Genomic DNA, 14,146 nt, shown 5'->3' on the forward strand with positions numbered 1-14,146 from the left:
CACAACATCTCCCGTCTGGTTCCAGCAGACGGATCGTGGTTATCTCGCATTCCAGTTTCCATCTCTCTTTCTGAACATCTCCCAGCGTTGCTCTTGGAAAAGCACATTAAGTAAAGAAATGTGGTAGAATGGACTGGTTCCCAGTATCTCAGGTGAACTGAGGCCCTGAGGACAGCGTGCACTAAAATGTACAAATTGCAAACCCCTTTGAAGGAAACGTGTGATTTTAGCAGACTCACAGGAAGCCAGTGAATTGTCTAAATAATATAGCTACTCCTGACTGCAGTTATTTTAGACAGCAACCAAGAACCAAACTGCCTCTGGCGACACATACAGCTGGAAAAGTGAGCATCTAAATTCTGTGTAGTGCGTTCAGAAGTGTCCAGGCTGCCCAATCCATTGCTTAAAAAAGTCTTAACTGCTTTTTTGTTTTTGTTTTTTTTTTTTTTTGGCTGCAAACATCCATAATGTTCAAATGCCACATCTCCTGTTTGTGTAGAAAGCTTTTTTTTTCTACACTCACCAAACCCAAGATGAGCTTAAACCAATGACATTCTTCACAGTTGAAAAGTGACAACTGGTGGTTTTACAAGCTGAGCAGTGCTCCCCGTGTAGAATAAACTTTGTGTAGTGAAATCGGTGGAGTACCCCTTTTAAAATCTAAAATACTTGTTCTTCGATCAAGTGAGCAGGGCTGTAACAAATCCTGAATGCGTTAGAAGCTGCTAATGTGATTATATTGTTTTTAAAGTGCAGAGGGGTTGTTATATGCAATGCCATGTGATCCTTCCGTCTTGGCTCACAGGAGCATTGCATAAATGGATGTGACTGTGTCTGTATATATTCCTGTCTTTTGTAAAGAGCGATTGCTTTTCAAATTGTCCTGTCTGCAGCCGGGATCTGCATAATTAATCTTCTTCTTCTATCTTAAAAATAAAGTAGTGTGGAAGAGAGTGACCATACACATCAGCCGCTTGGAAATAGCTTGGTGTCACAGAATGAAAATATCTAGATTTTGCATTTTTGCGTTTATCTTGCTTGTGTAGACCTATTCATATTTGGGCCGGTGGTGTGTGCGTGGCTGTGTGTTTCTTTATTTTCTGCTGATGGTGAACAGTAGAGGACAGGGGGACAGCTTTGTGTTTTAGGGGGTATCCCTGCTGGGTTAATGTGTTTAAAATCTATTACCCCCACAGCTAGGATTAGCGGGTGTGTGCGAGTGTGTGTCTGTGTGTGTGTGTTTCCCCTAAAGACGTAATCACTATGGTAATACAAAAGCCAGTGGATTATGTGGTAGAGAAATTCTGGTTGATTTATTTTCTGCCTTTGGTGAGACGTATACTGTATATACACACACTGTTGAAGAGAAGGGGGCATTCTTGCCCAAGAAAAGTCGGATTTCCCCCTGTCTGTCTCAGACACACCAAATCATGGTCCTGCAGAAGACATTGGCTGATACGTTGCCGCTTCAAAGCAAGAAGTTCCTGTTTTCTGACCCGGCTGGCTCACTGGAGCCTTTCATTGTGGGCTTTCACACACACTCGGTGTGAACGTGAACCGTGACAGGGGGCAGTTGATATGGTGTGTTGGTATGGCCCCAGAACAAGGTAATTGAGACTATGGCTTCCGACTACATTCCTTTAAATCACCATGCTTGGATGCTTTTCTCCAGCTCTACTTGTTTTTCTGTTTGTTGTCCCTGCTGTTGAAAAGGCTCGTTTGTCCTGCCATGTGTCCGATGGCTGCAGTATGAGAGGACCGAAGGTTTAACGCAGGGTATATAAGTTACAGTCACTAAATTATAGGATTTCAGGTATTTATTCTAGTGTATTCTGGTGTGTATGAGTCTTGTGTGTCTTTCATCTGTTCATCCTTTCAGCCCTCAGGGGAAATACTAGGGGAATCTTATAGTGCAGGTCTGGTAAGGCCGTGACGAATAATTAATTGAAATCCGTTCATTACTCATCTCAGTGTAGCCTGCTCTGAGTGAAAATGGGCAAACTTTGCACTTTGGAATAGTCTAACTAGCACAATTATACTGATCACGACAAATTAGTGTCAAAAAATAAATCAGTTGTATCTGAGGTGGGAAATTGACTCGAGCCAGAAACCAGCATTTCTTCACCAAACCTCATAAAGGATAATTGTAAATGTAAAGCAACATCAGTAGCCAAATAAAAGACCTTTCTTGTAAATTCTGTAAAAATTTAAACACTGGTGAACTGCAAACAGGTTTTTCAGAAAAAGTTTTCTACCAAGTGCTGACCGACACAAACACACTCCAGATGAGGGAACCACGAGAAACAGATTTCTGTAGTAGAAGCCGTGGTAAGCAGTTTTTAGCTTTTAGATATTTAGCAAAGCTGGACTGTGGGTACATATTCTCCAGACGGGTGTGTAAGCACTGCATCAAGGATCCTGGTGACCGGTCATGTAATGTCCAAGCTGCTGTTTACAAGGCGTTTCATCTCTAGTCTGTCAGGAATATGAATCACCATGGCTTTGATCTTGTTGAACTCCTTGTTTCTCCAACTTTATGTAGTTCTTAAAGACCAATTTGAATGAAAGATAAGGCCTTGGTATCTAATGACACTGTATCATTATGTTTTTTTATCTTCAGAAGATCCCGCGAGCACTTTTTTTTGTTTTACAAATTGCCAAATCCACAATTGTTTAGTCTCAGCTGCGTTTATTCACTTTGATTTCATCCATCTCCGTTTTGCTGTTGATCTTTCTCACACCGGCAGTCATTACTCTTCTGAATCTACAATCAATTATCTTCACCTTCTTTTGATTCTTTCAAAACTCTGTCTTTTCCTCCCTCTTCCAGGACATGGTGGAGTCAACCAGCTCGGTGGTGTATTTGTAAACGGCAGGCCCCTCCCAGATGTAGTACGACAGCGAATAGTGGAACTCGCTCACCAGGGGGTTCGGCCCTGCGACATCTCACGCCAGCTAAGAGTCAGCCATGGATGTGTCAGTAAGATACTGGGCAGGTAATAAGCACATGAACACCTCCAACCGTTCGGTGACAATCTACTAAATTATTCGCTCCATCCCTTTTTCATGCAAGAGTCTCTAACAGAATGTGGGAGGGCGTTACCTGACAGGTCAGGCCTGAGACCACTGACCAAAGTGTATGAAAAATAAAGTCCTTCTGAGTTTACAGCATCATTTATTGTTGGACAGCTTAAAACGTCTGCCCAGCTTGAACAGCTTGCTCTTTTTAGGGAAATATACTCAACATGTGTCAAACCAAGGCTCCTGTGAAGTGACGCTGGCTCTTTTAGTGTCAGTTGTGTCATTTATTCAATCCCCTGAACGTACACAAGCTACGTTTTCAGTAGTTGGCCCCCAGCCCCTTATTTTTGCATCTAACTTGTCTCATTCTGCGATCTACTCTTCCTATACACCTTCCTTTCTCTCTCTGTCTCTCCACAGCCTGTATTTCTCATTCGACCCATCTCAATATTTCTGCCTTACTGTCTCAACCCCCTTTTCTCTGTCTCTCTGTCTGCCTCTACCTCTGCCTTTTCAAAGCTAAATTCAAGAGTAAATCCCTGTTCATTCCGTCCCCCAAAGAAGAAAGGGGGACAAAAGGGAAAAGATTCATCACTTTTTGGAATTAGCATCAAAATGAAAGTGGCACCATATTTCTGCACACCCCCCCCCCACCCACCCAAAACACAGGACAGAGGGAGATGGCAAATGGGAGAAAGACAAGAACAAGGAACACAATCAAAAAGGAAAAGGCGTGTTAAAGAAGAAGAGTGCAGGGGAAAAAAAAAAACAAAAAACGAATGAGAGACAGAGACCATTTGTGGGGACGGAGGGGAAGGATTAGCTACAGCGACCCTCAGCTATATCAAAAAATGTGTAGCTCATTGTTCTTCCTTGCCTCTCTTTCCCTCTCCTTTTTTCTGTCTTTCTCTCTCTATCTTTCTCTCTCTCCCCTGTCCTGGCCGTTCAACTCACTGAAGCGTTACCGTGAGGGTGGGTGGGAGGGTGGGGTGTGTGTGTGTGTGTGTGTGTGTGGGGGGGGGGGGGGGGGGTGTCGAGGGATGGAAGGAGGGAGGGAGGGTTGTTTTATCCTCTCCTCTCTGTCTCTGGTGCCAGCAGAACAAAAACAGCAACTCTACCACCCTGTGTGTGTGTGTGTGTGTGTGTGTGTGTGTGTGTGTGTGTGTGTGTGTGTGTGTGTTGGCTCATCGTTGTGCTGATATCAATAACCACGCTCGTTTATTCACCAATGATTCAGCTGTGAATAATTTAAATAGTTTTCCATTTGAAAATAGATTGTTTTTCCTTTAGCTGTGTTTAGACTCCAGCTGTGAATAGTCACAACGTGCACTCCCATTTTCCAACATGCACACACACGCACGCTTCAAAGAAAGACACTTCAAATACAAGGAAACGCACATTTACAGCAACACACGTCTTCATGGAAGGGATTACTCTCCCATACAGGGGTGGAGAGAGAGAGCGAGAGAGAGAGCGAGAGAGCGAGAGAGCGAGAGCGAGAGAGCGAGAGAGCGAGAGAGAGAGAGAGAGAGAGAGAGAGAGAGAGAGAGAGAGAGAGAGAGAGAGAGAGAGAGAGAGAGAGCAGGTTTAAGACTGACTGACAGCTTGCATCTACACAGACCCCCCCCACCCCTTTTCTGCAAGCTGAGTAGTGCATTTGCTGTCCTCCCACCCCCCCTGCCTCCATGCCCCTTCTACATGCAAATACATTCATGAAATAGCCATGGTGGACACAAAATGCCTGAATCTTGGAGTGTGCATGTTTTCATTAGTGTGTGTGTGTGTGTGTCCATCCCGATGTTTTCTTACCTCTGTGTCACAATGTAAAATTGCTGAAAAAAACAAAAGCTGTTCACAGGTTGAGTCGGCCATTCGAAATATTTTCTTAGAGTAGGGAAGAGTTTTCGAATATTTCCCTCTTATTCAAACAGGTGAGTCCCTCTGAGGTCAGAAGGTCAAATTACTGTTTGGCACCACTTGGACACGTGCGGAAAGTTTTAGGCAAACACGCAAAATCACAAATTTGACAGCGATTTTTCGTTTTAGCATCTTTTCTCAGCCTGAGTCAACATTGGAAAAACTTCCGCTATACAAGTTTTATTTATTCAAGTGCTTATCATCACTCCTCTTTGCTGTAACTGGATTCCTCATGAAAGTAAGCAGCTGACAAGATCAACAGTCCTCAGTCTGCTAAAAAAGCTGAAGCTACTAAACTGCTCAGCAATCACAGTTAGAAAGTGATGTGACTTTTAGTCCCTTTAGTGTGAGATTCTCTCTTAATGACTGAGAGAAGTACTGAAAAGTTACTGAAAAGACTATGATTTCATAACATTTCTGCTGAATTAGTTTTTGCACAGAAGAGACTTGAAAAAATGTGAACATCTTTTGAAATGATGTAAGACAGGAGGAACATGAAGGAAGAGGATCAGAGTGGCGATCGACAGGCCATTAAGACATGAAGTGATTTTTTTTTTTTTTTTGGGGGAGTTTCCAGTTAAAGACAAAAATAAACAGTGACTGTGCAGAAGAAAGGCCACTCCTCCACCTCTAAAACTAGGAGGAAAAACATTTGACATTAAGTGAAACGATGAGTACCACTTAATGTCAGTGTCAATGTCAATCAGTACCAGGTAGTGGGAACTAAAGGTGTATTTAAAAAAAAAAAAAAAATGGTCAGCAATGAAGTATAGTCTAGGTATAGTATAGGAATAATCTGCCAACAAGGTTTCTCCATCTCAATTTTAAGAGATAAAGCTGGTGACATTGTCGTTTATACCCAACAAAAACAAAAATGTTCTTGTTAACAGGTTTTATCCTCATAGCCGAAGCTTGATATGGTTTAATCCACTTTACCATTCAGGCCCATTGTTGTCCAGAAACCGCTGGAACTCCATAAGTTGGCCACACTGCTGTGGGATGTTTATCCTCCGTGAACACAGTTGGCACTTCACCATGTGCATCAGTAAATATCACTGGAGCAAAAGCGTCAGTGTCAAATCAGCTGATTAGGCCATACAATTATGAATGTGAATTTCAACCTGATTAAACTGCTGAGCGTTATCATTCTTACATGCTGCAGGGAAAAGTTTGGTCCCCACTTTGGACTAAGCAAATTTGAACAGCTTTTTAATTTGAACATAACATTTTAACTGGTTTAAAACACCCTTTGGGCCTGGACGTAATATAAAATTAGAATGACAAACGAGTTTGGATTCACAGGTTTCACCTTACATCGGTGTTGGAGTAAAACTTCCTTTACTGTTACTAGAACTTCCTGTGCCATTCCCTATGACCTACATGAGCACCTCTCATTGCTTTGATTGGCAGGTACTATGAAACTGGCAGTATCCGCCCCGGGGTAATTGGGGGATCCAAACCAAAGGTTGCTACACCCAAAGTGGTCGACAAGATCGCAGATTACAAACGCCAAAACCCCACCATGTTTGCCTGGGAGATCCGTGACAGGCTACTGGCTGAGAGAGTGTGTGACAATGACAGCGTCCCCAGCGTCAGCTCCATCAACAGGTATTATGCTCTGTGTGTGTGTGTGTGTGTGTGTGTGTGTGTGTGTGTGTGTGTGTGTGCATGCTTGACTATCAACTTATAATAGCGACAGGTACTAAATGTAGGTAGAGCACAGAGTGCTATAATACTGTTTTATGTGTGTGTGTGTGTGTGTGTGTGTGTGTGTGTGTCTGGGAGTGGGAAAGAGAATAGCAAAGAGGCCCCAGTCTCCATATGTATGAAGTGGCTGCAGCTCAGTGGTTCAACACGACGGTACAATGACAACCCTTTCCCCTGAGCACAGGGGCAGAGAGATAGGCAGGGATGGTGAAATAAGAGAGAGAAGGAGTGAGCAAAAGAGGCAGACAAAAGGGAAGGAAGGTGTGTGGGAGTAAGGAAAGAAACAGACACAAAAGGAAAGGAAAGAAAGGGAGAAGAAGGAAAGGAGAGGAGAGGAGAGGGAAAATGGGAGGAAAGGAAAAGAAAGGGAAGGAAAGAGGGGAGAAAAAGGCTTGCATGAGCAGCCAAGCAGGAAGTGTGAGGCCCCTCTGCCATGTCAGCCTGCCTCAGCCACTTCACACACACAAACACACTCACACTAACACACTATCTGTCACACATACACACGCACAGCTTTGCACTCCCACGATGGTCATGTTCTCTCTGTCATTCAAAATCCTCTCTCTCTCCATCTCTCTCTCCATCTCTTACTCACACACACGAACACAATCAGACGATCAGTTGACACACACTGTAATATCTCCTCTCTTCTACAGGATCATTCGGACTAAGGTTCAGCAGCAGCCAGGCCAAACGGGCTCAGTGTCGGCTCACAATTTAGGTAGGTCGCTGCTGTAAAATCCTGTCTCAAACTGTCAAAGCAAATTTTTCACAGAGGAGACGTCTTTGGGCGAGTCTCTCAGGAGCGGAGAGGAGTTGAAATTCACAGCAAAATTCTGCAAGAATACAATGTGAAATCTGGTGTGCCACAAAGTTCATCGCTTCAACGCTTTAATGGACATGTTCCAAAATGAATGCCAGTTAATGGGATTTAGGAATACCTTTGTCCATCTCGATTTGTAAGGACATTTGTATCTTACTCTGTACCAGCGTTACTGGCAAACTCAGTTGTGTGTGATGACCAGAGGGAGTTATCAGTAAATATAGTTCATTACCTTTCATCCTTGCTGTCATGTTGCCATGGCTGACATGTAAAAATGACATCCAGCAAGATATTCAGCATCTTAAATCTGCACTCCACCAAGATGTTCCGAAGTCCAAAACCATTAGCGAAAAAAAAAGAGAAGCAGGAATATTTCAGGGAGATGTCCTTCCTCAGCTTCAATAAATATACAGTTATACAAAGATATATACAGTCTTCCAACACAATAAAACGTAAGAATGAAGGTATGTGGGAAGACTGTATTTGTGAAAGAAGCTGTTGCAGTAATGTATCCAGTCTTTTTTTCACACCTCTCTTCAGAAGACGGACCCAGCTCTGTAATCCCAGCAAAATAAAACTAATGAGCAATGAAAGGTCTGGGTAGTTCGACATCAGGACTCAGAATATTCCTGAATTTTGGAAAAGTGGGCTGTGGTCCTAGACCCCCACAGGCCACAGACGTTCATATGCACTGGGGCTTTTAATTAAAATTTTAAGCTAAATCACTTGCATAACTACAACTGCAGGTCCTGCATTTTTACAAACAATGTCTTTGAGAGGGGCTCAAAACTTAGAGGGTTCATAATCCTACATTAAGGTGTGTTCACATACCAGGGCCGCAAAACGTTGTTGCTACCTTGTGGATGAGATATTTTGCCATGTTTTGCGATGGCATTGAAAATTGAGCTCTAAGGAAATCAGAATATAGGAGCAACAATGACAAGCTTATGTGTAACTTTGTCACTAAGGTGCTAAAGTGACATTGTAAACAATTTTCAATCGAAGTCTCAACATTATTCGTCCTCTCATGTACAAACTCAGGAAATCCTAAAAGGAACATTGTTACTGAATGAATGGAAACAAAAGACACATCATCATCAGACTAACAAGGTTTGAATGTTCGTTTGTCGTTTGTAATCATGTTGCAATCTGAGGCAGTAATATCTATTACAGCTATGACTGGCACATAACTATTTTTTATTTGATGAATATCTCCATGTACAAACAGCTTTTATATGAGAGCTGCCCCCCTCCCACTCCTTCTCACTTTGTCCTGCAGTGGATTGTGTTTCAGTGTCTCTCATATCTTCATAATCGCACATTGTCTATTAATCTAAATTAATTTCACACACACTGCTCCCTGACTCCTGCCTTTTAGCAGACGCACACATACACCCACAGACATAAACACCTAGACCCAGCGAAATGCATGCACACACATGTACACACACATGCGCACACACATGCACGCTTACAGATTACACAGATAAATGGGTCCCACTCCCAGGCGGAAAATTGAACATTTGGATTTGCAGAATAAAAGCGTTACATTCTGATAAAAAAAAAAAAAAGACTGAAAAGAAAGAGAAAGGAAAATCAGATAATTGAAGTGCTAAATCAAGTGATGGGGAAAAGGAGGGATATGCATTCATTATACTCTCCATGTTGTTAGCAAAGCGGTAACGGCTGGAAGGGACCTTGATCCTCTGATTTGTTGTTTTTCTTTTTTCATTTCCCCTTTCCGGTCTTGTCTTTCTGTGTTTGGGGGTCTGCTGGGAGAGAGGATTAGGATGTCTGTCTCCACACCTTTCTGTCCCTCCTGGGATACCATACTGTCACTCAGCCCCACGTCCGTGCACAGGGGCACAGATAAGGGACGAAGGAGGAGCGAGGGACTATGTTTCGGTGTGTGCGCGTGTTTGTCTGTGTGTGCGTGCGTGCGTGTGTGTATGTGTCACTGAAGCAGTGACAAGTATGTTGCTATGTCGCCCAGCGAAGAACTTGTCTCCTCCAGGGGGAAGATTACAGGGAGAGACAACGAGGAGCAAAATACAGACAGACTTCTGTCCTTTGTGGCTCTTCCTCTGGCTTCAGTTTAGTCAGTGCACCCTGGTGAAGGATTAAAGCACGTCTATGTTGGGTTTATAAGACATGTAGGTTGTTAAGGTTACACAAGTAAATAATATAAATATGGCTTTTTAAGTAAAAGGTACAGAACAACAGATGTCTGTTGCCTACGGAATATCAAAGGACAGCCATACAACCTGTCTTCCCTTGATAGTTCTCTCTGGCTCCATACTGTATCTATATTCTGTCAATATCTTAACATGACATTATATCAGTATTTGGAAAGAAGATTTTGGGGTGTTTAAACAGTACATAATGCTGAAATGCAATAATGCTGCTACCCTCCAATTAATAGCCAAGAGTAGCTCCTTTTATAGTTTTTACTGTAAGTACTTATAATAATTTCATTTAAAGATTTTCCCTCAGTTTTGTAGTTCTTCATATGCTTTTGAAAGCATTTCTTCTATTATTGAGACAAACAAAACAACAAGTGGAAAATTTACTTGCAGCAGAGATCATTCAGGCTTCAGTACCGGAACCTTGTTGTTTCACTATTTTATATTTTGTGATAGTTTATGAAATTCCCACAAAAGGCTTCTGAAGAAATGATAAAGAACTTGCTTTTTGTCATAAAAAAGTCAATTTTCTCTATTGCCTGCTGACTGATTTCTCAATTCAAACTGTCTCTGTTGTCATTCGATCTGTTTGCAGCGACGTCTGTGGCGGCCACCCAGGTGTCAGCAGTGACCAGCGACTCGGCTGGCTCCTCATACTCCATCAGTGGCATTCTGGGTATCAGTTCAGCTGCTGATGTGGGCAAGAGGAAGAGGGACGAAGGTGAGTACCAGAGTGTGTTTGTGTGTCCAACTGCCTTTGTGTTTCTTTGAAAATCATTGTATTTTATAGAGTAAATATAAAGTTGGTGAGTTTCCATATATGCAGTTCCAATGTGTACATAAATATACAACATACAGAGATAATAACAGTCTCGGGATCCACCTCTCTACACATGGAATGGGTTGAACACATGAGGATCAATGACGTATGCAAGTTTGTTGTTGTTGTTGTGTGTGTCTGTGTGAATCATATGGGAGTTTTAAACCAAACATCTTCATTCAGAAACCTGTTAACTAACAGTGCTTCACACAGGAGAGCACCCAGAGAAGTTAGTTTTATGCATGCGCTATTGATCATACACACTGTCGTACTGGATCAATGTTGTATACATGTTAATGGAGGTGTTAGTATGTGCATGTGCGCACATAAGGCGGTGTCTCAAAAGAACTGTATGTATACGTCAGTGGGTGTTGTGTGCATACATGTGTGTATGATGAGAGTGTGTGAGTGTGTACGTGGCGGTGTCAGTGGCATTAAAAAGCCATCACACAGACAGTCTCCTACGGTAAATGAGACAAGACCAGATGTCGGAGCAAGGAGGGGGGTGACAGAACGCCACTAGGGGCTATTTCTCGCTCTTTTTCTCATTCTCACACAGATGCACACACACAGACACACACACGCAGAGATACAGTAAGTGGTCCTTTTCCCACTGCTGATGGAATTTCTAAGGCATTCCAGCAGGTTCCACGATGATTCCCAGGTGTACCGAGAGCTTGAAATTCTCCCATACAGCCCACTTATCCACAACAAACCACAAAAATGTTAGACACACCACGTGAATGAACGCACACTTGCACGCATACAAGCATACATCAATGCACAAAAAAGGTAGAGGTGCTGAAAATTGCACAGAAAGCCAAAATATTGCAAAAGGTTTTTATGCTTGACAGGGGGAAAAAGTCAGTGTATGAAGAAAAACATAACTCCCCCCCCCCCCCCAAAAAAAAACAATTGAAACTGACTCTGCAGAAAATTCCAGCCACACACACACACACACACACACACACACACACACACACACATAGAAAGCAACAAGCATCCACTGAAGCTTCAGCTGTACTGAAACGTCAGCTCTGTAAAAACTAAAAATTATAACGCTCCCAAGTTTAATCGCCACATAACAAATACTACCGCTCCATCACGTTTTCCGTATGGTTTTCATTTCCTTTTAATAAAGTCATCTCTTTCACAATGACCTTGTTCTTTTCAAAGCATACTTTCTATAGGATGAGCTGCACAGGTATAACTAATAACATCAATTATGGCTCCGTTTCCTTAAGCTGTTCTTGCTGCTATCATACCTACTGGTTCACTGACATGGCTGACCGGGATTATTAGCTACCTCTGTCAAAATCACTGCTCTGACATGGGTCTGTGTTTCATTTCCACATAAAGCTATATATATATATATGACAAGAGTAAAGGTTTCATGTATGATTAGACAAGAGTGTCCCTTGAGTCTGTGGCTGAGACTTTGTGGTTGGATCTGTATTTAATGTAGAAGCTCTAATGTAATTAGCGGCATTATTACTTCACTTTGTTTCTTTATGTGCATGACGCGCCACGCTGTTGTGCTACATGTGTGATCTCTTTCTGTCATACAATGACTGGACCTTGTACAATGTGCGATGTACAATGTATCACTTCACGTTTCAGTGGAGCATCCAGAAAGCATTATTTGAGCATCGTGTTGGTTCACATCACGTTTTGCCTGTGTGTTTTTTATCTGTAGTTTTTCTGTGGCAGAGGTCTGGCGGTTGGCTCTGTGGTCTAATTAACAGCATTGCTAATCACAGCTTCCATTAGAGCAGCCCCCGCTGGATAATGACACACACACACAGCAAGGGGCGACAGGGGGAACAGCATGCACTGACATGGACAGACAAACACATACACAAACACACAATATGTGATCTTCTCCTGCTCTCTCTCTCTCTCTCTCTCGCACACACACGCACACGCACACGCACTCACACTCACACACACATGTTTCACTGTGTGGACATTTGTACACACAGAAGGAGAAAGACATCACACACGCAAGGCCAATGATCACAGCCTTCTCTTGTTGACTTTGGTAATATCTGTCTCCATGCACAGAATATCTTCCATATACACTAATGAGACAGTCACAGTGAACCTCAGAGTCCTTCACAGACCTCAGCGCATCAGACAAAGCTTCAAAAACTTGACCTTATATGTATGAACCAAAGAATTTAAAAGCATGAAAGTGAGGTTGTTTCCATAAAACAAATGAATAACAATGGTTGGTACTCCGGTGGAAAAAAAAATCACTTAAGGTCTTGATTTTGATTGATTCTGAGAAATGTTTTTAAGAATGTATGTTCTTTGATGATGAAGAGGTTCAAGCCACAAGTAAAGTTTCCTCTAGCAAGATGCAAGTGTCCTGTCATATATTTGCCATCTTTTGAAGTTATTCTTATTATTATTATTATTATTCTTGTCATATTGTGTCATGATATGCTGCAGGGAATCTTTTATATTCCGTATAAGAATCGAAACAGCAGCTGTGCAAGTGATGGGAACACAGAAAGGCGGGATCAGGAGCATGTGTGTGCCTGTGTGCATGTCGGCAGCAGGAGTGTGTGGGGGTAAAGCCCTGTGGTGACCTGTGCCCCCAGCCAAAGAGAGGGGAAGTGGGGGTCTGACCGGGGACAGAATGTAGATGAATGGTCGTGAATGGAAGAACTTGACTTGTGGGGCCAAAAGGGGACTATTGTATCTTAACCTATTCTTTTACACACAGGAATGTGTGTGTGTGTGTGGGGTGGGGGTGGGGGGGGGGGGGGGGGGGGGTGTTCTGTACATGTGCATGTGCATGTACAGAACAGGTGGTGCCCGTTATTGAAGGGGATGCATGAGTGTGTGGGGTAGTAGCACTGGAAATCAGTGCTGTTGAAGGAAAATCATATGTAGTGATTGTTCAAATCTGGATTTTGCGTGAAGGAAGAAATAATGTCAATGGCATTACCCAGAATACCAAGTTGACCTCTCACCCCCTTGTGCATCCACTGTGACATGCAGCAGCTTACCAGATAAAAGATGCTGGCAGTAAGGATGAGGTGGAGGATGGAGGGGAGGAGGGAGGAGAGTTCCTCTTAGTGCCTCCTGCCCTTGACAACTTTGATCTCTGAAGTCAACATGGGACAACACTCCTTCTCTCTCGTCCTATCGCAATGATGATCTATTTCAAATCCAAAATGATGGACATTGCTCATGTCCCACCAAGCACACACCCGCAATATGTATGAAAACACCACACAACCCACCCAACTCTGGTATTTGAATTTAATAATTCAGCTTTACTTGGGTTGTTGGAGAATGAGAGAGATAACTAAGAGGGAGAGAGCGAGCGAGTAAAGGAGAGAGACAGAGAAAGGCGGAAGAGAGAGGAAAAAGGCAAAAAGGAGAGAACAATAAGCGTTCATTGTTTGTTTTGTTCTGCTCTGAAAAAGAGGGAAGAGAAGCTCTTCCCTTCTGAGACTGACTCACAGAGATAGAGGCAGCTGTGTGTGTGTGTGTGTGTGTGTGTGTGTGTGTGTGTATCCGTCAGTGAATAGGATTTAACCCGTCACGGCAATGAGTTTCTTTACCCATCCATTGATACAATGAGACCAGCCGGATATCAAGCTACCCACCCACCTATCCACACCCACACCACACCAAGACACACACACACACCCACACCCG

General features: G+C 42.9%; 1 protein-coding gene across 5 annotated transcripts in view; it reads left to right on the forward strand.

Moving 5' to 3' along the window:
• The window catches only part of pax5 (paired box 5), a 49,648-nt gene that overhangs the window by 11,444 nt on the left and 24,058 nt on the right, over window positions 1-14,146 (forward strand). For all 5 annotated transcript variants that reach the window (XM_029500707.1, XM_029500715.1, XM_029500734.1 and 2 more), the window contains exons 2-5: window positions 2,831-2,996; window positions 6,349-6,546; window positions 7,302-7,366; window positions 10,247-10,372. In XM_029500707.1, coding sequence (XP_029356567.1) covers window positions 2,831-2,996; window positions 6,349-6,546; window positions 7,302-7,366; window positions 10,247-10,372 — 555 coding nt within the window. The remainder of the gene's footprint in view (window positions 1-2,830; window positions 2,997-6,348; window positions 6,547-7,301; window positions 7,367-10,246; window positions 10,373-14,146) is intronic.

This window comes from Echeneis naucrates, chromosome 1, assembly GCF_900963305.1.
Source record: "Echeneis naucrates chromosome 1, fEcheNa1.1, whole genome shotgun sequence".
Taxonomy (NCBI): Eukaryota; Metazoa; Chordata; class Actinopteri; order Carangiformes; family Echeneidae; genus Echeneis; species Echeneis naucrates.